The sequence below is a fragment of the Pleuronectes platessa genome, chromosome 7 (genome assembly GCF_947347685.1).
Source record: "Pleuronectes platessa chromosome 7, fPlePla1.1, whole genome shotgun sequence".
Taxonomy (NCBI): Eukaryota; Metazoa; Chordata; class Actinopteri; order Pleuronectiformes; family Pleuronectidae; genus Pleuronectes; species Pleuronectes platessa.
The window spans coordinates 16,693,665-16,719,943 of NC_070632.1; the positions used below are offsets into that span (position 1 = coordinate 16,693,665).

Genomic DNA, 26,279 nt, shown 5'->3' on the forward strand with positions numbered 1-26,279 from the left:
GTTAGACGATGATGGTGTGACGTTAATTTATTGTTTTACATTGTATGTGTCACGTCATGATAAATCTGTCGCCTGTGCCGCCCTCTCGGCATTTTGCGCCCGGGACCTGGAGCCGCTCCTGTGTCAATGCATGGAATAAAGAAATGAAGAGAGACAGATTTTAGAACCGCAAACGTAGTGGAACCTTGAATCAACCACGAAGCACGGGGGCTCATTTCTCTGTTGCACTTGGCGGTGTAACATAGAAATGTCCACTGAAAACAAAGGCTGTTTGTCAGCGTTATGTGACAGAAGCAGCTCACACGCACACACACGCGCACCGTCCCTGCTGTTCTTTGTGATGGAAACTGAGGCTGATGTCTTCTACCGGCAGCTTCCTAAAGTGGTGAGTCCCCAGATGCCAGCGGAAAGTAAAGAAAGTTGACTTGGTCTTTTATAAAGACACAAGATTAGTGATTTTGGTAGCTACTTGCTAACGTCAGCATTTGAATTGTCCCCAGGAGCTTCACGCTCATCTCAACGGGTCCGTGAGCTCTCACACCATCGAGAAGCTCATCAAGACCAAACCTCATCTGAATATTGAGCACAACATGACCGCCATCGGCAAAGGACAGAGTAGGACTCTGGACGAGTGAGTGTAACTTTAATACGAGAGCCAGCTAGTTAGAGGAAGAACACATGTGGGCTTACGTCCGGCTTTCAAAATAAACAGTGGACATGGATCCTATACAAAATGCATAATTGAAAAATAATTTCTTGGATAAATTCACAAGAAGTATATATTGTCTTACCTGTGTCATTTTTATGAATATCATTTTGACAGTAAATATGTTCGATATTCAGTATGTAGGTAGTCAGAGAGGTCCTGAACACAGGCATATCAGTCTCACTCTGAACTTATTGAGCAAAGTGTTTTTACAATACTTTGAAATATCCAGATATTAGCTACTTGAAGCTAAAAATGTGTGACTTTTATTTTGTAAAATCTCTAAATTGCTAGCCAGAATGCTATACATAAAAATGACACGTGAGACGATATACATTTCTTGTGAATATAATCCAATCCATTTCCTTTTCAATTATGCATTTTGTTTATGCTCCATGTCAACAGTTTATTTTTGAAAAAAACACTTTGGATGCGTTTACCATAAATGTCAGTATATGCGCGCAGTAAAATGTCTGTGTCGGCTGATTGGACCCGAGAGACGTGAGTGTCTGCTGGCTTGACCGCAGTCCAGCGATCGAACTGCTGGAAATGACGAGTCATTCATTTAATACGCGTCACACTGTTGAAAGGGTCCAGCAGCTGATAAGTACATAATCGCCTCTCTGGGCTCAGTGGGAAGCAAATGACACACACAGATATTATTGGACTAACAGTGATGAGAAGTGTGAGACATTCAAACAACATGGCGCACGTGTCCGCAGGTGTTTTCAGTACTTCAAGGTCATCCATCAGCTGGTGGACACAGAGGAGGACATCCTCATGGTGAGGACCCCCCCCCCCCCCCCCCCCCCCCCACACACACACACTTACAACAATATTAACATTTTCATCTCTATCAGCAACTAAATGTACTGTTTTCTCTCCAGGTGGCCACAGATGTGATCAGGGAGTTTGCAGCTGATTCTGTGAAATACCTGGAGCTCAGAAGTACACCGCGAGAGGAGAAAAACACAGGTAACTACACCTAACAAAAAACAAACTTAAAGGATAAAGGCCTCCCAGGTGAAGGGATTTGTTATGTAACATAACAGTAAACTCAATACTTTCTGATGTTGCATTTTGTTTGTGCAAAACAAGACACGCGAGTGAATCATGATGGGCTGTGGGAGACCAAATGTCATGTTGATGTAATAATAATCAGGACAATAATAATTAAAGATAAATGTAAGTTGCAGCTTTTACGTTCATTATCTCCTTTTCCAGGATTGACAAAAAAGGGATATATTGAAACTGTCCTCAGAGCCATCCAGCTGTGTAAAAATGAGGGACTGGACATTGATGTCAGGTAGGTGTATTCTTAAATATTGCTGTGTGTAAAAGGCAGAGGTTTCAGGTCTTTAAGGTGCAGACACACTTCTACTTCCTGACCCCCTAAAACTAAAATACTGCATAATGATACTGATGCTTCAACAACTTGTTTGATGCTAAACTTGCTCATTTATCTGGAAGGTTCCTTGTGGCGATTGATCGCAGGAATGGGCCACAGGTTGCCATGGAGACAGTGGAGCTGGCTGAGGAGTTCATGCTTTCTTCTGATGGTGTGGTTGTGGGAATCGACCTGAGCGGTGATCCAACGGTCAGTCGGCCAGTTTGAATAAGTGTCTCACAAAGATTTTTGAAAATGTATTAAAATTTACATTATGTTCAACATGCGTGTACAACCAGAAGTGCCTAGTGTATAACAGTATTTCGTAAAGTAAAATAAAGTAGCCGCATTTAATGTTAACATGACGTGTATTTTATTGTATTAAGGCTAGTAGTCTCCAACATTTTATGGATCTGCATTTTGTTGATGTTGCTTATTTATGGTGGGGTAGAGGGGGGGTCAGGTCAGGCCTTTTAGCTGGATGTGTCAATTTTTATTCTCAGGTAGGCGATGGAAAAACATTCCTTCCAGCTCTAGAGAGGGCCAAGAACTGTGGACTGAAATTGTCCCTGCACCTCTCAGAAGTACGATTATAACAACCTTCTTGCTCATTTGACTTTAAGTGACATTATCTGCAACTGCAGTGACATTCCAACCAACACTAAATCTTGTAGGTGGCGGCCCAGCTGGAGGAGTCAGATTTGCTGTTGAATCTTCCTCCGGACAGGATCGGCCACGGGACCTTCTTGCATCCTGAAGTGGGAGGATCTCAAAGCCTGGTGGACAAAGTGCTTAAGAACAACATTCCACTGGGTGAGACTGAGTTGGAGATGAAATGATTGTTCTGTGGATTGTGTAGTACGCTAACTGTGTCTCTGATCTCCCCCCTGCAGAGCTGTGCCTGACTTCAAATATTAAAGGACAAACTGTGCCATGTTATTCCAAACATCACTTTAAATACTGGTACCAGATGGGGCATCCAAGTGTGATTTGTGTAAGTTTCATCCCTCTATACACATCTGTGAAACTCTTTGGAAAGTGTGAATTCAACCAAACTTCTTTTCATCAGAATTTGTTCTTCTAATACAAATATTGACAAAACATTTGTCAATACAGCAAAAAAAGAAAACTGAAAAAACATAAGAATATGATTTCATCAGAAAATATAAGAAATTACTTTAAAAAAGTATTTGTAGTTAACGGCAATTTTAGCAGAACAGAAAAATATTGAGGTCAAATCTTAATTCTCAATATTCTGATAAAAACTGAAATAAGACACCGTTGTGTAAACAGCATTTTCTGATCACCTTAACCTGAATTCTGACCGCAGTCCAATTATGTAGACATGTTATTCACAATCTAAATTCCTATTGGAGTTTTCACAGCAGTTTGTTTTATCCACTGTTACTGTTTGACGACACTTGCTCTGGGTTTGAGTGTAAACAAGTAGGACGTGAGATTTATATCTCCATCTTGTTGTGATGACACTCACCTCAATTTCAAGTTGATCTAATGGTGCTCGGGCCCTAATGTGTTTACATGAAATGCTAATAGAATATACCATACATATTTCCTCAGGGTCTTAGCGCCACCTACTGATCAGTGCGAAAATGAAGTTGTTGTGACATTGTCCAGTTGACACAAAATTGCTCATGCTACATCAGAGCCCCTACATGAACAGATCTATTAGTCTGTATATAATAATACTGATGGCGCCACCTATTGCCGACAGGAAATAAGATTTGTTTAAAAACTATCATTCAATTTACATAATAGTTTCACAGTGTGATGTGCAATTGATAGCGTGAACCGTAATGAGCAAATAGCAGGCAACGCTTCAAAATGCATGTGCTGGTCCGTTCAGTGCTGCTTTAGAGTCCTAGAGATCGTACAAATTGTAATTTTAATTTAAATAATGTCTTATTCAGAATAAGTTCAATAATACTTAGAATGTTCTTGTAAATGTTATCAGTGTTTGCTTGGTAAAAAGAATCCATGGAGAACCTGAAATGACGATGCCTGAGAGGAAAAACTAATTTCATCACAAGTCATTTTTTATTCTTTGTCACATTACAGACTGATGACAAGGGGGTGTTCTATACAGACTTGTCTCAGGAGTATCAGTTGGCAGCTTCCACGTTCGGCCTGAGCCGAGAAGCCGTGTGGAAGCTCTCCCAGCAGGCCATCGATTGCATCTTCGCACCAGAGACGGTGAAACAGCAGCTCAAACAGAAGTGGACTATTTTAAAGCCACAAGTGCTCCAGTGACCTGCTCAGTGGAGCCGAAGACTTCATCTATATACCTCAGGTTTCCGTTTGAAAGAAACAAACATTTTCATTAACTTTTTACAATATTTTGTAGAAATCATGACATAAGAAATGACTTATAAAACTACAGTTAACAAATGTTTAAAATAGGTGAAAGAAAACAATACTTATTTAGTACAAGTGTGAAGTGTGTTCATTTGTCTTTTCTGTTGTTGAACGCAAAACAAAATATGAAAGCAACAGACTTGTGATGACATAATGTGAATGGTTGAGCCGAGGTCAAAGAAAGTCCCGGATAAAAAAAATAAAATAATGAATATCCAGTCTTTCGGATGCTCTTCAATATCTGCAAGTCCATCCCTGATACCCAATGTTCTCTAAATTCAAGCTCATGTTGCTCTGTGCCCACACACAGTCCCGGGAATGCAGCACAGTTTTACCATCAAGCCTTCTTTCCAAATTTACCATGTTTATCCTTGCTCTTCTTGAATTTGCCGTGTTGCATTTCCTTCTTTTTCACTTTCCCGTTTCCCATTCCTCCATTGCTCGCTTTCACGTTTCCCCCGTCCAACTTCCTCTTCTTGTCACTGTTGAGGATAACACACCATCACAAACACGTTTCTACAACAAGTGCCCAGTATTTCCCCGAGGTCCTTGAGTGTCACTTCACCTCTTGATGCTGACAATAGCCGTTTTCCCTGCTTTCTTCAACACCTGGTCCCACTCCTCATCAGCTCCACGGATTTTGTACCTGTAAATACAAACAGAGATTAGTGAAGCTTTGGTGAATGTCGCCCTGATTAAAAAATGCTGAGACAAATAATGAGCAAAGCTGCCCTCTAACTTTGTACTCACTGTTCTAAGTCCATATCCTTCACTTTCTCCATATCCTGCTTGTGTTGCTGCTCAAACTCCTTAGCTGCTTCATTCTGGTCAGAGAAGAAAAAAACGATACATTTTGTATCTTTCAAACAAACACGTTCTTACTTGTAGGGCTGCAGTCGAGGATTGAAACTCATCTGTTAATGTATCAAGTGTTTGGTCTATAAAATATCTGAACATTTCATATTTTACCAATCAACAGTTCAAAACACAAGTATATTTTTTAAAATAGAGATTGGAATATTTTTGCTCCTGAGAGGCTGAAACCAGCTCTTTTGACACGGACTGTATAAAAAGATGGATGATGCGTCTCAGCTACCTCCAATTGTGCCAGAATTTACGCTTTGACACTTATTCCTTCACTAATCAGATTTATGAGTGAGACCCCACATACCAGATCATCACTCAGACTTCTGACAGTTGGCTCCATGGAAACGTCTTTAGTCGCCACCATCTCTGCCTCAATTGCTTTCTCCTGGATGCTGGTGAAGGCCTGGGACAGGAAAGAAGCAAACACTTTAATAGAAGGTTGTTTTAATACTTTTCTTTTCAATACAACTTCCATCTTACATGGTAACTCACTTGTACAAATTTGCGGATGAGGCGGTTGAAGAGACCCATGAGCTGCGAGCTTGGCAGTTCAATCTCCTTTTCTAGCTTGTCCACCGTCTTGTGTTGCAACCCTATACCCAGCAGTAACGCCTGGAGGAGAGCGGTCATCAGTCAATCAAATCAACAGGAAACTCAATGCGGTCGCAGTAAAGGGAAAACTAGTTTCAAACTAGGCTACTTACACACTGTGCTGCCGAGATGGAGATGTTGCCGAGCTGCTTAAGGAAGAACATGCGGGACACCACTGGGATCAGGTCCATGATGAGGTGGTAGTCCACCATGCTCCGAGAGTACAACTCCAGACGTTTGAGGTCGTAGGGGCTAAAATGTGAGTCCAGCTCGGAGCGGCTGAGAGCTGTGAGGAACGAGAGAAGAGTCAGATCAGGACCGTGAGAGGTGCTGAGGAAATCTGATGTGCTGAGGTGGAAGGATCTTAACTGCTCGTCTCCTCCTTGGCCTTCTTGTTCTGCAGGATGCTGAGTGCCAGGCTCGGGTTGAAGCTGCTGAACTGGTAGGAGAGGAGGGACACGAAGCGCCGACGGAAATCTGAAGAAAGCAAAACCTGTTCAGGACGACTGCGGCGCGTTTAACAACAAACCAGATCTGCTGAGGTGGTGCAGGAGAGTTCACCTTTCCAGAAGGCAGCCAGCCACTGACTCTGCTCTGGAGCTTCATCTGTGTTCAGCTCCTTCAGCATCACACACGAGTGCTCTCCTGTCAGGTCATTCTAGAGGCAATCACACAACCATTACACCATGTGACAAGAGCAGGGGTTCAACGAATCACAGTCCGGACCAAACCAGTTTTCAGATCAGCAAAAAATGCATTGAGGAAAATGGAGAACTATTATGACAACACTCCAGGTGTGAAATGTTTAAATTAAGTTTTAAACAAACATATTTTATGTTTACTGAAATGCAATATGAACCACAAACAAAAATAGACTTTGTTGTGGTACTCAGTGTTTCCCAGTAATTATCAAGTCTACCGTGTTTTAATTTGAGAATTCAAATTTATGCCATAATAACCATATAAACTCAAAGCAACAGTAAAAATTGTTATAGTTCACATGCCTTCAGAGTCAATCTACACAGATTATGGATCAACCGTGATCTGCTACAGTTCACAGAAACATATACGAATATTAAAACAAGACATGTTTTCATACTCACAGGAGTTTGTCGCAGGTAGACTGGAGTAAAACCTGCTTTCTTCCAGAACCTGTGGGGTTTCACAAACAGTTTTTGACATTACTAAATCTCCAGCAATATTACCACCCGTCCCCCAGCTCCATACTTAGGACACTTACTTGAGCAGCTGTGTGGTAAGACCATAGGAGACTCCTAAATAGTCGAGTCTCTCTGCTCTCCTCTCACTCAGCTTAAGCAGCAGAGGCGGCAGCTCCTTCCGCGGCGTGACGACCTCCTCCAGGAGACTGACGGCCTGCACAAAGGAGTTTGTGTCACAGATGTGTGCAGTTGACTCTGCCTCGTCTAATCTGTAAACTGCACTTTCACACGTCATGTGGGGAATTAATGCATCTCAGATGTCGGTCGTTGTTGTTACCTCACTGCTGACGGAGGTGATCTCATTGGGGTTCAAGTTTGTGCTCTCATCCATGGTGGGAAACTTGCCCTCGTAGTACATCTGCAGCAGTTGGAGAGCTCTGGAGCCGTAACCCATCTGTTTCACAGGTGGAGATCAAGTTACACACATGAAGGGTCACTTAAAATGCTCATTAACGGCTGAGGTCGTTGTAAGTTCTCACCCCCTGATAGTCTGGATTGACAGCGATCCGCACCACTCTGGCTCCAGAGAGGCTGCCGAACTCTGGGTCTTGGAACTATAAAAAAAAGAGCCATCTGTTCATGTCCACGCTGAGGAAATGGGCTATAATGATTTTCAGAAAGCTTTGTGACGGGATTGTACCTGTTCTGACACAGTCCAGGGAATGAGATCACCAGAGGCCTTCTTCCCTCTGGACAGGCTGTTGAGGATGGACTGCTGAGAGATTTCTCCTTCTAGACACACCTGAGGAACCACAGACAAACCCATGTATGTAACAACAAGCCATTATAAGCAAACATCTTAAGAAACGGGACTGGGCCTAATGTGAGTTTGTATTTAAAGGATTAATAAAAAATGAAAGAAATGATTGATATAAAGCAGGAGGGTCTAAGATCCCAATCTTTGAGTCCAGGTAACAACTAGTCAACATTTGAAGAAATTCCCTAAAGACAAACTTCAAATATAATTTACAAAAAGCCAAGAGTCATGTTTTGTGAGGTCAATGTGACCTTTGACCACCCAAATCTAATCAGTCAATCTTAATGTTGGTGAACTTTTGTCCAAATTTTTAAAGGTTTCTCCTGAGATTTCTTAAGAAATCATGTTCTCAAGGCAAAAATGGGTTTTGTGAGGTCACAGAGACCTTAACTCCCAAACCCTAATCAGTTCAGGTGCAAGTGAACATTGAAGAAATTCCCTCAAGGTGTTCTTGACATGTTCACAACAATGGGACAGATGGACGGACAACTTGAAAACATAACGCCTCTGACCATCTCCTACCCCAACTTTTATCTTTCACAAGCACGACAGCTTAGTAAAAACGGTTTCCTGAGAGACTCACCTGCACCACAGCGAGCACCTCAGGTAGTGAGTTCTGTGTGGGAGGAACAGGCGGCAGGAGGCAAAACATGTGATGGGCCGGAGCGTCGGACAACATCTGCAGGTCATTGGGTGAATTCTGGAGCCGGAGGAAACAATGAGACGGCAAATAAACACAAAGATGACACAGCACTATGTGTGGGACAATACCGTCTCCAGATTATAATTTGTATTTATTATGAGACAAATGATCTCACCTTGTAGTGAGACGCCACATACAGCGCCATCAGCCTCTGCAGGAACGCTTCAGACGCCTTATGGTAACAGAACAGTGTGTCTCTGTTCACATAATATCTGCATAGTGTGGGATTAAAGATGATAACGGAGGAATCCACCACCAGGTTTGCTTACAGACTCAAGTATGAACTGAGGGCGTGACTTTGAAGATGAGTCACACCAACACGAGGTGTTGTGGACACGAAGAATTTATCTTAACTTTGCAGATACAATTAACCAGATGCTGCTCATTAAACATGCATCCAATGTGAAGATAGTTATTACTTAACATATAATCAAATTTGCTATTATTAATTCTGCATAATTGTACTGTATAAAAATACAAGCAAATAAAAAGGGAAATCTTTTGGGATTTTACTTTTATCACTTAAGTGCCTCGTGGAAGATGGGGGGGTTTTAGACCAGGAGTAACTTTCAGTTCTTTAGAGTGAATGAAGGATACAGGTCACAGGTCTGTGGGAGTGGGCAGCCAGAGATGAGCCTGGGGATGTTGAGACAATCCAGACAGAGCAGCTCGTTCAGCCACTTCTCCACCGCGTCTCCTGGAGCGTACCGGATCGACTCGTGGAGAGAGACCTCATGGAGGGAGCGAGCTGTGAGGTGGACATGAGCAGCGGTTAGGTGATAAACACGCATGCGCACTCACACACTCACACACACACACACACACACACACACACACTTACCTGCTGCCAGCCTTGCTGTATTGCTGCCTCTGTTCTCTGCTGACGTGCTCAGCTGACTGCTTGCACTCTGCTGCCTCAACTGCTGAATCAGTTTGAGGGAGAGGGAACGTCCGGTACCTTCATACCTACAGACACCAGGAATAGAAATGATTAGGGGTGAAATGATCAAACGACTCGTTGATCAGCAGAATACTTTGATCATTGATAAATATTTTAAGTCGCAAAATGCAGCAATGTCACTGTTTACAACCTCCCATGTGCAAATATTTTTTTTGTATTATAATTTAATAAAACCACTTAATATCTTTGTGTTCCATACAAAACCAGTACCTATTAACTTTACTTCATTAATCGTCATATCCCTCTGTACTTGGTTATATAAATCTGATCCAGCTACTGACCCGTTGATGGTGGAAGCCATAAAAACTAGATAAGGTCCCAGCAGCTTCTTGACCAGGGGGAGAGGGATGGCTGCAGCCTCATCAATGACCAGCAGCTCAGCCTGTCCCAGTTTCACTGCATCGCCTGGGTGGATGTACTGTTGGTCACAGAACGGTGAGACCACATGTGTGTTTTTTCCACTTGTCAGTATAAATAACAGGAAATAGAAAAGAGCGCTGTCGTCTCCTTTACCTGAATCGTCTGCCGATGCTCTTTGAAGATGTTCACACGCACCACAGCTTTGTTAAACTCTGGATTCAAAGACTGGATGATTTCATAGTCCAGATGCTCCTACAAATGACGGAGAGGATGTGAGGTTTTCTGTGCTCGGACATGGAGATTCTGTCACTGACACAGAGCAGATGATCCCACAGCCTACCTGGTACTGCAGAGCATCGAATCCTTTAAAGATAAACTCAAACATGGTGTGGAGGTTGTCTGGGCTTGGTGACGTGACAAAGATGTTGGAGTAGCTGTAGGGGAAAACAAATAATTGGTTACACTTGAAGAAAATATAACTGACAACCTATTTTAGAAGATTATAAAATGTATCTGCACCCAAAAGCCACAGCTCCAGCGACAGCCAGCCCCAGAGCTGCAGACTTGCCTCGACCACGGGCAGCGGTCAGAGTCACAGTGGTCCGCAGGGTCTTCTCAGAAATCGCTTCTATGAACTTCAGCACTCCCTTGGCCTAGCAGTCAAGAGTCAGACCAGAGAGCAAGGAAATGACAACCGGGACACATGTTAGGAACACTGACAACATCTCTTAATGGCAAAGTCATCAGATTATATTGCACTTTGTAAATGTGGTTCATGATTGAGAAGGTCCTGACCTGGTCCATGGTCTTGCAGGAATCCACCAACACGCCCACAGGCTGAGTGTCCTGAAGAGACTCCTTCAGCTCCTTCAGCTCCTGCTCTCGTGGAGACAAACCGTCCTCCTGAAGGGGGGGAGATTCATTTTTTATGTGAACTGCTTTGTGAACAGCAATGACTTTAGTTTCAATTTTAATCTCGGAACAGCCACACGTCTCCAAAGACCCAAACGTCCTCAAAGTGGTAACAACTACGTATTTCACAATAAAACTTTCAGATCAATACTTAAAGAGATTGAGCGTTGGTGGAGAGAAGCTAAGCCTGGTGCAAAGTGTGATCAACATTTTGTACACTTTTTGGTTTTTAGGTCTTTTGTGTACAGATAGATGCCAAAAATATTATGTATAATATGTTTAAGTGAAAGCATCGGAGACAGGGGCTTCAAAACATTGTTTGTTTTGTCCAAAAGACTTTGAAATTTAATTTAAAACAACATAAAGAGACAAGAAGAAAATCACCACTAACGAGAAAAAGGAATTATCAAAGTTAATGCAGATTAAATGTCTATTTCATAACCAACCAGTTGTTTTATTTTAATATAAAAAAGTACCTGAGTCTTTGGAGGAACTGGGTGGATGTTTGCCATGTGACTGGAGATTGGCAGGATGTTGAGTTGGTCGTCAATGGCAACACAGTTTTTGCAGGATGCGAGAGACAAAATGAACCTGAAAATACAGAGAGAAAAATAACACAACTAATAAGAGTCGTTCCAACAATCCTTTAATTTCTAATCTCCTGAAGAGAGCGAACCTCTCATTGAAGCGTCCGACCACATCCTGATGAGCCTCTGTTCTGTATCGAGAGTGAACGTCCTGAGGAAAACAAGCCACAGCGATCCTTAGTTATCGGAGTGGAACCCAGAGTCTGACGTGTCTGGAGGAAACACACGATGGACACTCACCATCGTCATGGTGTAGAGCTGCTTCAGCGAGTTCATGGTCCGCAGCAGTATGACCACGATCCCGCCTCCTTCTACTGTCTCTACAGTCCTCGCTAAGAGGTTTGGTGTGAGAGCTTCAAAATCCTGTGTGACAGAAAATAAAGTTTATTAAACAACCTGATGTACTCAACGCGTCATATTCATATTGATCTACAGCCGAGGCCACGGATGTGACCTAGAATAAACTAATGTCTCACGTTTGCATAGGTACAGTGGCCATGAGGTGCAAAAACAAAATTACAAATATTAGAATACAATAGCATTAACTTCCATTAGAAGAGGTAGGTACCTACTATCAACGAGAATTGTCGCTGATTGGACGGAAACAATGTCTGTCTATTAATCAGGAAAGAAAAGCTGACAAAATGTATTTTATGATTTGTTGTTGCGTTTTGTCATTGTGTTTATCCATTTGTCGTTTTATGATTCGTCATGCCCTCTGTGTTTTATCATTGTGTTTTGTACTCCAGGGCCACCATACATATGAACAATGATTAACGTTTTTTAACTTTGACTTTTGCATCCAGTCAATCCTCCGTGGGACCCCTGGTCTGCAGCCTCGGAGCAGAGACACTCACCTGGAGGACACACATGCCGAACGTGTTTCCCAGGATCTTGTGCGTCTCGTTGTAGTAACAGTAGCGGATGTTGGTGGCGGCGACGAAGAGCTCAAACGGGTCGTCCTGGTTCAGATTCAACGTGCCCGTCTTGATCTTCTTCTGCAGATGCTTCATGCGCTTCTTGCGGTTGCTGATGGGAACATGTCAGACAGTCAGACCTGCGCTTCTCCTTCTCCACACACATCATGTGACTGTCTGCGAGGAGCTGACACTCACCTGCTGAAGCCCAGCTCCTTCTTGTAGCACCACAGAACTGAGGGCCGAGCTCTGACGGTGGCTTTGGACAGCATGTGGTGCAGGATGACGACCTGGATCAGAGACAGTGGGTTGATGCTACATGACAACAGACTCACGTGACAAGGTAACATGGACAAAATGAGCCTGGTGCTTTGTGCGGGGAGAGTTCACCTGGTCTCTGCCACGATCTCCCACCACCACAAACAAGGTGCGGTGCTTCAGAGCCACTCCATTCTCGATCTGCACCCGGATGCGGTTGTCCACCTTCTTGCGGACGGTCGCCATCGTCTTCCTGCTCCAAACCCGACAACGATAACCCAAAGAACCACGTGTGAGTCAAACACTGAGAAACAAACAGGGAGGTTAGCTCAGGACAGGCAAAACACACGGGTCCGTCTACAACGCGAGGAAGAAAGAGCGCGGAATAGAAGCTTTCAACTTTAAAACATTTTTACCTTCTTTTCAAACAAACTGGTCGTTGTTTAATCCTCGTAAAAAGTCCAGACAGTCGCAGTAGCTGAAGTTACATGTCAGCCATCATGCTGTTGATACTCTCACGTGGAGACTCCGGTTCATGGAGGACCCCGGTGCGACGTCATCGCGGTGCGACATTCCCTCTAGCTAAACAGGAAGTTGCCCCGAGTTTAGTCTGGCAGGCGGAAACTTTTTTAGCATTAAAATATATCCTTTATTTATCTTGTTTTAGCTTGTATGTTATATTTTTTGTAATAGTTTGTATGTTTTTGGTGTAATCGCTATAAAACCTTTGCAACAATTTATTGATTGATAATATACATTATTATTATACAAATAAACAAGTCGTATTCATCAAAACGTTCAGTCTCAGGTTGAGTAACAACAAATACACAACAAACATAAAAAAATGTAAGATGAAAGCACATAAAAGAAACAAAACAAAACAAGTAATTCTAAAACACTTAATACTGGGATTGAATTTAAATTTTCATTACTTCTATTTCATGCTCTGCGTTTCATTTAATTTCACTTCACATACCTATATTGTACATATTGTATTTACTACATTTATTCATATATGATATGTTTACATACTTATGATGTATTACTGTAGATTCAACTACCTGGCAGTATCCTATGTATTTTTGTAAGTTAACCCTTTTTTTAACAGCTGCAACATTATAGTGATACCTTTGAAATATATACTAAATTAATGAGTGACCCTTACTCCTTGTGCTAGTTGATGGGAACAATATGCCATTTCTTTGATCACCCAATATAAACTAGAAGGTTTTGCATGAATTTTCAGAATTATATTAAATTAAATGTGTCCCCCACTGTGAATCTTGTAAGGCATCAGAAGCCAAAACTGGACACTACTGGGTTATTCTTTAACAATAGGTTTTTAAAGCATGTTAAATCATCCAGTATCTAAAATACAAAAATATAAAAGTAACTTTTAAGTAAGGCTGTCAAATATATGTAGTAAAGTAGAAAATACAATGATTTTCTCTGAAATGTGTATCAAAAGCACACAGTAACTTGTCAATCTTCTTCCTGTGCGTAGGGGGTAGAGAGGTCATTCTGTAACCAGAAGGTTACTGGTTCGAATCCCACTCTTCCCCATCCATATGGCCAAGTGTCCTTGCCAAGACATTGAACTCCTAAAATTGGCAGGACCAAAACAATTGGTCATCCTATTTTTCTTGTGGTCGACACAAATGTTAGGCAATCATTTTCATTATCTTTTAATCATTTATCATTTCAAGCTTTCAAGTTCCAAATTTGTGCCTGTTCCCACTCTTCCACTGTAATATTTTAAGTTTTCTGTTTTATACAAGTTAAAACTAAATATTGTGGGATGCTCTAAAACTGATACATAAAAACAATAATTCTGACATTTTATAAACAAAACTGATTCATCACCAAGTCAATGGCAGAATAATTAATAATGAACATGATCATTAACGGAAGCTGTAATCCAGTGAGAGTATTGGCCGATTAACTCTGATGGTGATGTGAATATCTTTCGGTCTGAGAAAGCACAGACACTAAATTTGTCTCTCAAATTGTGATGAGCTTCTTACTATTTCATCCTTGTTTTATGGACCAATAATAATTCATGGAAGAAATCCACAAATTTCTAATAATAATGATTCAGTTGTCAAACTAACTGAATAAGCACATCCATGTGTCCATGGCAAAATACAAAATCATCAACACGAGTTTCATGTAACATGTAACTAAACAGCAAAAAATCAAAGCTGAACCATGGGTATGCAACACAACTTTATTGAAACTTTTGAAGCGACATCAATTTACAAACAAGAAACCGGGAACTCATTGAACAGAAAACGCTTGTTATTTTTAGAATCAAAATGACAGAACAGAACTGAGAAAGGGAATAATCTCCCAAAGATTGGACCAGCAGTGGCAGGTGCATTTTTTTTATACAAAAAATAACTTATGAAATCTTTCAAGTTTACAGGAATATTGAAACCCATGGCATGTGTAAATCAATGATTGGATTTACAGCTTACCTTGTGTTCTAGACTTAAAATGATTTGAATATTTCCAAATATCAAAGCGGGAGTTACTTTGATGAAGAAACAGGAAAAGATACCACTGATGAAGAACAAACAAAGAGAGGACACGAGTGAACTGGGGCAAATGCATTCTTGAATTTTCTGTGTGGTGCAATTTAAATCAGTCACAGTCATTATGAAAGGCTTTTCAGGATCGCATTGTCTGAGTGTTGCCTCTCGACACTCCCCTGGGTCCCTGACCAGCTCCACGCTTGTAGTTCTGTTGGTAACCGTCCTGAAGCAGCAGGGGGGAGGTAAGAGAGACATTTTAGAAACTACTCCCAACAGACAGCAAAGATAAAATAAAAGGCAGTTTGAAGTCTGAAGGCTTCTTTCATACCCTCTGATAATTTCCATTTGAGTAATCCCGAGGTGTGTTGAACTGGGTCTGTCCGTAGCCAGAGTTTTGAGTGTTGGCGAACGGTGGACGATATCCATCATAGCCACCTGGAAATAATAAGACCTCTTAATTTAAAATGCTCCAACTGAGATTAACAAAATAACGAAAGGGGCTTAACTCCTTTAAGCCCCTTTCAGACAACAGCATTTTTACATGTCAACAAGTACCCACGTCACTTTAGCAAGGAAATCCCAACAATCGGGTCCGGTTTGGTAACAAAGCACTTTGAATACAGCATATATCTGAATATGAAATAAATAATACAAAATAACACAGATTGGTAAATTTGCTTAAGGAAATGAGTCCTTCAAAGTGTTTGCCTGTTAGGTCATGGTCAGGCTGAACGCAACAGATACATTGCTTATGTGCTGAATGTCAATAAAAGATGCAGAATATTTCTCATTCCAAGACAAATTGACAAATCATTATTTTTTTGTTGAAGTAATAGAGTTGAGTGAGCCTGGTTATGTTGATGCACTCCCAGTGAAAGGCTGATCTTGAGCATCATTGCAGCTAAAAACACTGAATTTTAGTCGCAAGGACAAACGCTCTTGGTCCAAGTCAACACTCTTCAGCAGAGTTTGTGCCAAACAAGCAGCATTCAGGAGATGGCATCCTGACAGAAGCATTTTACGCAGGCAGGTTGTGTGGTGAGGGAGCTAATGGCTTAGAAGCTGAAACCTCAGTTAGAGGGACAATGTGTGAAGGAGACTTGTTTTTGCTGCGTTAGTTTGTCTTAAAGAACCCTCACAGAGGAGATTTTTGATATGGCATGAGATAATAAAACATTTAAATAAAAGGCTGAAGGCCATTTCCAGTTTTTCTCTTTGGATATCAAGCAATTTATTTAGGCTAAGACTGGGTCTATGTTGCATCAGCAACACTACAGTTTGACATCAGGCGCTTCGCCAAACCCCGTTCACACCTTGTATTAACATGTGTTTTTTATGATCTGATTTCAAGTGTACAGCTGTATGTACAGGTGGGAATGCACACAAGTATACATTTGGAGGTGGTCTGTCCACGAGTCAACATTCTTTTAAAAGTGCGAGCGTAAATCCATCCTGAGCCGCGTTACGAGGGACCTCCTACTCAGCTGACATCCTCTGACCAACTACAGGTTCACTATGTATGAACGTTCCTTTTTTGTAGTATAGAGTTGTGAGGTGAGATCTGATCTGAGATCCAATCACGAGATGCATATGGGGCCACAGGTGTGAACGCACGCACTCAGAGCGGTCCACTTGTGATCGGATCATAAAAACCACATGTTAATACCAGGTGTGTCAGGGGCCAAAGAGAAGCAACTCCAGCCATCAGATTAGAAAGGTTAGTGTGTTATGTGATCAGTAATTCAGTATGGCCCTCAAAGGATGTTGTGACAATGAAGTGATGCTTTAAAGGATAAAGGTTCCACACTCAAAATTTAAGTGAAAGAACAGACAAAAAAAATGACTTTACTAGATAGACAAAGCCATCGATGTAACATATTTGTCTGAAAGGGGCTCAAGTGACAATAATTGATACACTTGTGGGTTTACCTCTGAATCCATTTGATGAGCCTCTGTAGCCATTGATCATGCCCCTGGCGTTACGAGGTCCACCACGGGACATGCCTCTGCTGTTGTAGAAGGACTGACCCTGCCTGCCGAAGCCTGGGCCCTGCTGAGAAGGCTGCTGGTGGCCTCCTGACTGGTCTTGGGAATGGAACGCACCAACCGCTAAAAAACATGGACTCACTGTTACAGTTAGCTCTCACACAGGGGAAAATAGAGTATTTCACTGGAATATCATTCCAGAAACAATCAAGTGAAAATCTACCCACCGGACTGCAGTTGTTCTGACTGCATCTCTGTCTCCTCCACTGGATGCTGCTCCTGGTTATTGAAGGCCGGGTTGTAGTTGTTCTGGTATTGGTCGGCCTGGTTCAAAGCCTCCGTCTCATTAGCTGGTGGGACTGGGGCATTAAGGTTGAACACCTGAGGGTAAACAAGGGTCACATTGTAGTGAAGCCAGAACCAGAGGAAAGGTCACAGGCTCATTAGGAGGAAAGTACATTTCCACAATATAGCTGCATGACTACAAAGCCCAAGAACCACAAATGGAGGAGAGAGCACTTAAGGACTCAACGTGCAATTATCAATGCAAGTCATTTAGCTTTATGACAGGTATTGTTTGTTATCTTTGTGTCACAGTCTTACTGTCTGCATTGACTGGAATGGTGCAGCGTTGACATTGATGCCGCTGCTTGGAGGAGCTTTGGAAACAGGCTGGAAAACCTGCGTCGGAGAGGCAGGGGGGAGAGCAGCCGAGGGGGGAGGCTGCTCCGATGATAAGGACATTGAGGTCTGTGGAAGACGGAGACACGACACAAGTTGCAAGACTGAAAGATGCAGATTTTCGATGATTCAGTGATTTGATTGAAATAAAAGAAAAATATAATCACAAATTCTGAAAGTATATATGTGTAGATCACCCTTTTATCAACATTCATCATCAGTAAAACAAATGTAAGATCCTTCTTTAACTTTTTTTAATTTTAAGTAACATGTGATTCTTGACTGTGGAAAAACAAAGAAAAGCAGAGCCTGGTTTACCTGGATGGGGTCGATAGTTTCTGTTAAGGGTCGAGGATCTGGCGTGTGTGAGGTCTGATATATGGGGGGCGGTGTTGGGGAGACGATGGGGACCTGTTAATAGGGAGATTGAAAATAAAACGTATATCAACTATAAGATTTTTTACTGGCATGTTCCTATCAGTTTTGGCGTTTCCTGTTTGGTTACTTACTTGCGTGGGCTCAGGTTGGACAGGAACAGTGTTGGGTTGTGATAGCCGGGACTCTGGGTGAACAGAGGGGATTTAAACACTGCACTGTAGTCAACTTCAACTTCCACTGTAAGATATGAGTTTCAATATTTAGACATCATGACGTCAAAACTTTCTGTTTGTTAAACCCACCAGGAGGACACACCATCTGTGTTAAGTCCATGTTTTGAGCAGGGGCCATGGGCTGTGCCGATACAATGGCCGGGTCAATGGGCTGTCCGTCAAAGTCCAGCATGGAGTCCTGACAACAAAGACGTAATCAGCATCATACTAAAACTTCTACAGGAAACATACATGTTCTTAACACCAACACCTCACCTGCATGAAGTTGTACGTTCCCTTCATCTGTGCCATTAAATCCTGCACCACCTGCTTCCTGACCAGGGGGTCGGAAGGTGGCACAGGGGATGTTGAGTTCATGTGGTGAGTCTCCAATGCAACAGGGGGAGCTGCAAGCTGCACGGGCTGCTGCTGCTGCATGGCACTGACTGCCTGAGAGAGTAAGACACACAGAGGGTGAGTGCTGGACTTGCAGACAAAAGGAACTAATTAAAACCGGATCATTACATAAGACTTTAAACAAAACTGCAGATGACTAAACAAGGAAAATGAGCATTGAAGCGTAGAAATACTTCTACTGTTTAACCTCATGAGTCAGAATGTGAAATTATTCTTGTGCAAGTGTATAAAAAGTCTGGCAAAAACTAAATCCAGCGCTTTAAAACATCAACTCGTCAAAACAAATCACACAGTGTCAGATCGAGACAGGGTGGTGCTTTAACATCAGCCTCACAGCCCTCACTGGACAAAGGGCTCTGCCTGTACACGCTATACACTCACCAAGCACTTTATTACGAGCACCCGTACACCTGATTATTCATGTAATTGTCCAGTCATGTAAACGCAGTACAATTCATAAAATCATGTAGATACGGGTCAAGGGGAGAATGAAGAAAGATACAAACTCAGTGACCCTGACTGAGGCATGGTTGTTGGCACCAGACTCCAGGTTGCAGCTGACAGTAAACCAGGCTCACTCTTTACAACTGCAGTGCTTATAAAGCAGCTCAGGACAAACACTTTGAGCCCTGCAGAATATATTGTCTACAGCAGCAGAGAGCACGTCTGGTTTCACTTCACTCAGCCAAGAACAGAAGTCTGAGGCTGCAGTGACACACACTCAACAACACTGGACAGATAAAGACTTGTCTGATGAATCTGTTTCTGCTGAGGCTGCAGATGGTTGGGTCACAATTTGGCATCAACAGCTTGAATCCGTGGACTCGTCCTGCCTTGTGTCAACAACCCAGGCTGGTGGTGGTGTAATGGTTTGGGGAATGTTTTCTTCACACACTTTAGGTCCTTAATACGAATCAATCATGATGTGAGTGTTACAGTCTGAGTGGTGTTGCTTACCACTTTCATCAATTTATGGCCGTAGTTTTAAAATGTTCTAATGGATATTTCCAGCACGCTAATGCTGTGAAATTCATTTGCCTCCTTGGTCACCAGATTTGAATCCAGGAAACATTTGTGATGTGGTAGAGCAGGAAATTTGCAGCATTAATGGGCAGCTGACAAATCTGCAGAAACTGAGGCTGTTTTGAGAACAAAGGGAGGCTCTACACAGTAATAGGATGGTGTTCCTAATAAAGTGATTGGTGAAATAATACTGTTGGTATAATCATCTCTCACTCTCTGTAGAAGTTTTAATGTTTTTGCTAGGCAAGGCATGGATGCGAAGCAAATCTTTTCTGAATTGCCAATGCACTACAGAAAAACAATGTCTCAACTAATGAGCATCCAAACAGAAGCTGAGGTTTGAATTATAAATATTAACTTAAACACTGATCATGCATCTATAGTTAGCTGCCATTGTGCACTCTTTACAAACAGAGTCCAGTGCTTTTCTTCCAGGGACATCTTGGACTTATCAGCTTTCTGACAATCATCATTCGCAGGATTGATTGTGATCCAAATGTCATCAATACATTTGCAAAACAAACAACAATCTAAGATGATACTTAGATAAATAAATAATAAAACTCTTATATCAGGGAAAAAATGGCAAATGGTTAAAGAACCTGAAGAGAACAATTTAAAAATTGCAGCGTACCTCTGTTTCCGTGGTCCACTCATCCCCCTGCTCCTTCTCACTTCCACTGTATGTGCCGTCTGGAATGAACTGTCTATTTACAAACTGGAGGAATAAAAACAAACCAAGCGTCGGTATAAATATACATTAGCTCCAAGACGTCAGTGGTTTAAGGACCAGTCATCTCACCTCTGTTGTTTCCACTGCAATGGGCTCTGTGAACTCCTCAATTATTTCAGTTTCTGCAAAGAGAAAAAAAACATTTAGAGAATGTAATGCTGATCTTTTTATAACAGGACTAAATTAGCTTGTTAAAAATAGTCAACATTTGTGCAGAATGACTTGGACCTGGATCAACAGTCTGCTCTTCTGCTTCTGAAGATTCAGCTGCTGCCACAACTGCTGCTGCTGCTGCTGCTGCTGCTGCCACTGGCTCTTCCTCCTCTTCCTCCTCACACACTCCATTTTGATGAGACTGAGACCTGTCAAAGTACCCACTTAGCAGAACTTGGTCCAAAGTCTCTTTCAATTCCTTGTCTAGCAGAGGAAAAACATAGCTGGTTAGCATTTTAATGGAAAAGGCAGATCAAAACAGAAAACATCCAAATTCACATTTATTTGATAAATATTTTGTATCAATCATGGTTTGGTTCATGTTTGAACTGCTCAATTAAAATGTCACAACATAATAAACTTGTATTTTCACTAATAAAGAAACTCCTTTAAAACAACTGAGCAATATTCAGCCACCAACTGAAATGACTATGATAAAGTTAGAAGCAATTTGAAAACATCAAATTCATATGACCAGAGCTGTATGTCAGACGGAATGTGAATGAGGTCATGTTACCAGAACACACACACTGTGGCAAAGAAAGCCAAACACTATGCTTTTATGTGGCAAAACATCCAACCCAGAAAATATAGTTTCAGCTCTTCATATTTCTCTGTGACATTCAAAATTAAGAATTAAATAAGCAACAAGAAAAAGTAATGTTTAGTAGAAAATAACGAATGGGTTAGACTTAAAATTTGCCAACTCCAACTAGAGCTTAAATGTGATTTTCAGAGTACGTTAACCGTCACTGTGTGATACCAAGAGTAATATATTACAGTAATTCACAATTATTATCAGTTACAGATTTAGATTTACTTTTTTTAAATACTAATATGACACTGTAAAGTACTCTGTTACAAGTACAAACCCGGCATTGAAAAAGTTAAGTATGCAAATATGATCACAGTACGTACATTGACAATATTATAAATAAACACACTCAAAGCAGAAAAGAGTCTCCAGAGACTCTTATGCTATCATATATTATATCATTAGTTTATTATTAAACTTGCAATAAGGTTACAGGAGCCTTCTTAAGATGAAAATATTATATTTTTTTCTGTTCTGTATAAAACTGCAAATTATGTTTATTTCCTTCAATAAACATTCACTTTTTTGGACAGTTAAAAAATCTGATATTAGTGAGAATTGCTGTAACATGTGTGTACAAAATAATCAAAAACAGTTAACAATTAATTGTGTGGCTCTTTATGAGCGCAGAATTGGGATCAATGTAGCTGGGATGGCCTGTTTACTAGAAAACAACCTAAAGCCTTTATACCAACTCGAGTTTCTTCTAGAGCAGGTGAATGTTATTTCCTCCCATGCCTCCGGCCACCAAGTCTGCTACTGCCTGAAAAATATCACCCCTAGTCACTGAGTGAGGCCTCCTTACTGGAGTGAAGGGGTTGGCTGGTGTCACCACAGTGAACTGGGTCACCAGTATCCTAATATGACTCCAGAGAGCTGACCAGTGGAACCACAGGCGACTGGGCCACTGGCACCCTGCCCCGCTGCTGAGTCAGGATAAGCCCACAGCGCTCAACCCCCGAGCAGAATGCAGCAGTGCGCTCCCGAGGCCAGACCGCTGAGAATGCAGTACGCGTTTATGCTCGAGCCCGGATTATTCACATCACATCCCCTCACACATGCTGCATTAACAAAACACGATGCACTCCCTACATTATCTTATAGGGCCAAGTTGATAGCCAACAGCTCCATATGAAGAAAGTATTGTATAGAGCTTTTGCCTTATTCATCAACTTCGGACCAATCAAAAGAATGGGGTCAGACTACTTATGGCTGACTTTTGATAAAAAGCCTGTGGATGACTGCCCCGTCACCATCTGATAAAATGTCCCTCCAACAATTGTTACCACCAGCTGTCCAGTTTGTAGTGACTAATGAATCTCCTTTTATTTAGACTGAATCTATGCTTTTCAATGTTGATCCATCTGCTATTTATTTTCACTGTCTGATAAATTCTCCAGCCGTATTCTGCAAAAAATGCCCATCGGAAAAATGCTATTGCTGACTAACAAACCGCCAAGTTTAGTAAAATAACAGACAGCAAATATTCACTGAGCGGAGCCAGTTTGTGAACGGCTTTCTTTTAGCTGATCTACATGGTCATCTTTGAGACTTATCAGAATAGTTTCTGTTCAGTGGCATATCAATTTGACAAATAACCAAGATTATATTGAAAATAATTAGCTAAACCCAACACAGTCATTGTAAGAATAGTTACATGTAATAGTGCTACTGCCATACAAAACTTAGTGATGAAACATTTGACTTACATGTTGTTCCAACCACAGCCTTTTCCCTCCCTTCCAGCAGATCCCAGAGATGCACAGATGCTTCTTCATACTTGTCGACCAACCTGTGCCAGAAACGGTAAGTTGCATGGATCAACTTGATTAATAATAAAAAAACATATGTTATATTTCTAATTGATTCAGATTTTAATGCCTTTGACCAACCTGACATTTTGATCACGGTCTGGCCCAACTAATTTGTAGAACTCATCAAAAGCTGCAAGATCTGCATCTGTCAGCAGAGGTGATCCACCAAGTCCCTGCTTCAGGTCCTGCCGCACCGTCTCATCTCCCAGCCGGTCCAGGAGGAACTGCAGCTCCAGAATCGTCTTCAGCCTCCTCTGCTCTGCATCGTCGCGCTGCAGCTGCTCCCGTCGCGCAGACTTCTTCACCACCTTCTGGATCTAATGAAAATATACATTAGCCACATACAGCTGATTTTCTACAGTCAGAACAGACACTGAACATAACCAACAAACCATAGTCAGCCTTACATCTTGTCCCAGTGCCATGAAAGTCTTCTGCAACTCTCGGGAAAATTCCAAGTTATACGTGATTTCCTGGTACTTGGAGAGGGCCTCCTAAAAAAAACAATGAGAAATAGTCATTTCACACATTGCCAAGTTGTAAAATATTTAGAGGACTTTATGTGTGGAATGATGCAGACTTCAGTGTACCCACCAGCTGGTCCTGGTTGAGTCGCTCCCCATTATTCTTCCTGACTTGATAATCATCCAGTTTGCCCTGTGGGTGACCATTCAAACAGTTTGGAAATGTAACACGTTAGGTGGAGAAATTAGGAGAAGTAGTTACAGTCCATAGTAATGATTGGAGGATCTGGACCAAATGATTGTTACCCTTTTCTTCTCCATGTTGCGGGCCTTCTTGTCGATGATGCACAGCACCTGCTTCAGGACATCAGACTGTCCAGCGAATGTAAAATTGCCCATCAACCCTGGAGCGGATCCCACATCTGGGCTCGCAGACTGCACTGCTCTGTTTGCATTCATTGCTGAGGGCATCTAGAAAGTAGAGTATGAAACATTAACTTTTGATGGCAATATACAGGGACTTTTCTTCTCTGTACCCTGCCAATTTTTCTCAGTTAAATGAGTTACGAAAGTTATGAAATGCTAGTAAATAGTAAAGATGCATTGATCATATACTCAATATCCGTATCAGTGCAGATGCAGGTTCCTTATCAATGCAATAACACATTGCATTATATATATATATTAATTAATTCAGCCACAGGAAGCCCCTGACTCAGCTTTTAATACCACAGCAATCCTTGGCCTATATCACCTCACAGAAGAAATATGCCTGTACATTTAAAGCAGCGAGCTACAGATTTATAAATGCAAGTGAAAGACAGGACAAGATTTAGACTTGTTATCTGCACTGGCAGATATCCAAAGTAGAATAAAACCGTTTGAATCTGGAAAGAGTGAATCAGTGCCGCCTCAGAAAACTGCCAACAGTTTCCTCAAGATCAAATTAACATATTCATATAGTTTTATTCAAATCTGATCAACAGTCCTAAACATGTATATATCAAGTTACTTTCATCGAATCCTAAGCAAACCAGCAAACATTCCCATTTGAGATGAGGATAAAATTAAATGAAATTATTTTGCACAAACGAGGGCTTACATTAGCATGGTTGTTTAACAAAATGCTGATTATGAAATTTCAGTTATGAATATTTAAACCAGTTGTGTCTGCTCTACATGAGTTATCAGATCGCATGACACAGTGATAGCATCATGGTCATAAAAAAATAATCAGCAACTGTTTTGATAATCAAATCATTGCAAAAATTCAAAGTGGCACGTCACTGCTTTGCTAAGTCTTACATTACAGTTAACAGCTGTGTATTCCATTGGAGTTTTATATGTTTTTGTTTTGTTATAAAACAGGTAGTTTAATAACATCACCCTGTGCCCCAAGACTAATCCTCAAAGCAATCAGCGGATTTATCAGTGACGAAAACGACCATTAGTTGAGGATCTAAAATAGACTAGTAGAGACAGATGACAGAGAGGTTAGCTGTGTGATCCCAAGAGTATGTTAAAGCAATATGATGTCAGAAACAGCATGATGGGAAAGATGGGATTCAGTAGCTCAAGCGGAACAGCAGGTATCTACACTATAACCATATGGAAACTACAACATCAGTGTTAACGGTCAACTGTATTGTTAACGTGAGGAATAGCTTGTATACATATATTCTAAATACTCAGGTTTACCAGACATGCTGCATAACCTAGCACTTTATCATCAGCTAACTTTGAACACAGAGTGAAGCAGAGGGAGGACATTTAACCCCGTGCTAACTCCTCATCAGCATACGCTCTGTCTAACATGTGCAAAGAAGCGGTGCCCTCGGCTGGCGGCTCTGTGGCCCCGGAGAGGGTCAGCTCACGGTGCTCGTTAAACGGCCCTGTCCGTTAGCACTAACCGCTGCCGTAGCATCCCCATGCACTGCTAGCTCCAGGCAGCGAGGCGTGCTAGCCAACTGCCGACCGGTAGACCCATTCCCGTGGCGGCGCGACACCCGATTCACCCACCTTGATATTTTATATATCCACAGGGGAGCTTGATAGAGAAATGTGCGAGAGTTGTTATTGTTGTTGTGTTGCTTTATTTTCTCTTTCAGTCAAGCGTGGGATCCGCCCCGCCGGCCTCACCGACAACTGAGACTGTTCGAAAGACGGAGAAACTCTTTATAAAGGCGGAGGTCCGTTTATAGCTGTCCAAGATATGCCTAACTACATCAACTGCTACCCAAACCTCGGTGACACATTGATAAAACATAAAAACACGCAGACACACAAAATACAGAAATATAAATCTAATTCTAAGATCTTTTAAAAATCCTTTCGTATCTAAATATTATACTTTTTTTTTTTGTGGTACGGCATATAAGTGACCAGCCAATTGGCAGAAAATCTGCACAATCATTAGCTTTGATTAGTTTTATGAGCTCGGCCCTCGGAATGACATCACAACGTAATAACCCGAGTTGATCGTGTTTTAGTTGCAAAGGATCACTGTTTACATTAGCCAGCTAGCCTTAGTTAGCTAAAACACTTCATAACAACGCATTACGCGGGATTTCGTGCACACCGAAGGAACACGCCCACAGGCAGTCATTTTACAGTACTATGTGTAATACACA

At 41.6% G+C, this 26,279-nt stretch overlaps 3 protein-coding genes across 5 annotated transcripts; 1 reads left to right on the forward strand and 2 right to left on the reverse strand.

The window, feature by feature from the left end:
* Window positions 1-235: 235 nt before the first annotated feature.
* adal (adenosine deaminase-like) lies at window positions 236-4,687 on the forward strand. The gene is made up of 10 exons (XM_053427503.1): window positions 236-385; window positions 501-631; window positions 1,429-1,489; window positions 1,594-1,681; window positions 1,931-2,012; window positions 2,177-2,303; window positions 2,597-2,677; window positions 2,768-2,906; window positions 2,987-3,087; window positions 4,170-4,687. The coding sequence occupies exons 1-10, from the start codon at window positions 248-250 to the stop codon at window positions 4,359-4,361; spliced, it is 1,140 nt and encodes a 379-aa protein (XP_053283478.1). The 5' UTR covers window positions 236-247; the 3' UTR covers window positions 4,362-4,687.
* nat10 (N-acetyltransferase 10) lies at window positions 4,127-13,157 on the reverse strand. Of its 2 annotated transcripts, none has more exons than XM_053427502.1 (29): window positions 13,016-13,157; window positions 12,732-12,852; window positions 12,540-12,631; window positions 12,282-12,453; window positions 11,665-11,787; window positions 11,514-11,575; window positions 11,314-11,428; window positions 10,721-10,828; window positions 10,445-10,578; window positions 10,266-10,359; window positions 10,079-10,177; window positions 9,847-9,983; window positions 9,446-9,570; window positions 9,202-9,352; window positions 8,720-8,816; window positions 8,485-8,601; window positions 7,785-7,886; window positions 7,624-7,698; window positions 7,422-7,538; window positions 7,165-7,298; window positions 7,028-7,076; window positions 6,486-6,582; window positions 6,294-6,401; window positions 6,038-6,210; window positions 5,826-5,945; window positions 5,638-5,736; window positions 5,217-5,290; window positions 5,032-5,112; window positions 4,127-4,948 (listed from the first exon to the last, which is right to left on the reverse strand). In XM_053427502.1, the coding sequence occupies exons 2-29, from the start codon at window positions 12,843-12,845 to the stop codon at window positions 4,804-4,806; spliced, it is 3,114 nt and encodes a 1,037-aa protein (XP_053283477.1). In that variant the 5' UTR covers window positions 12,846-12,852; window positions 13,016-13,157; the 3' UTR covers window positions 4,127-4,803. The 2 variants fall into 2 exon arrangements, with proteins under 2 accessions (XP_053283477.1, XP_053283475.1); XM_053427500.1 differs by having other exon boundaries at window positions 12,732-12,903.
* A 1,655-nt stretch (window positions 13,158-14,812) lies between these two features.
* caprin1b (cell cycle associated protein 1b) lies at window positions 14,813-25,828 on the reverse strand. 2 transcript variants are annotated; one of them, XM_053426594.1, is made up of 18 exons: window positions 25,669-25,828; window positions 23,956-24,120; window positions 23,780-23,842; window positions 23,593-23,679; window positions 23,264-23,502; window positions 23,081-23,163; window positions 20,792-20,980; window positions 20,633-20,685; window positions 20,465-20,548; window positions 18,667-18,840; window positions 18,481-18,589; window positions 18,310-18,362; window positions 18,119-18,211; window positions 17,723-17,869; window positions 17,347-17,500; window positions 17,063-17,239; window positions 15,462-15,568; window positions 14,813-15,356 (listed from the first exon to the last, which is right to left on the reverse strand). In XM_053426594.1, the coding sequence occupies exons 2-18, from the start codon at window positions 24,118-24,120 to the stop codon at window positions 15,270-15,272; spliced, it is 2,064 nt and encodes a 687-aa protein (XP_053282569.1). In that variant the 5' UTR covers window positions 25,669-25,828; the 3' UTR covers window positions 14,813-15,269. The 2 variants fall into 2 exon arrangements, with proteins under 2 accessions (XP_053282569.1, XP_053282568.1); XM_053426593.1 differs by having other exon boundaries at window positions 17,063-17,242.
* Window positions 25,829-26,279: the final 451 nt, after the last annotated feature.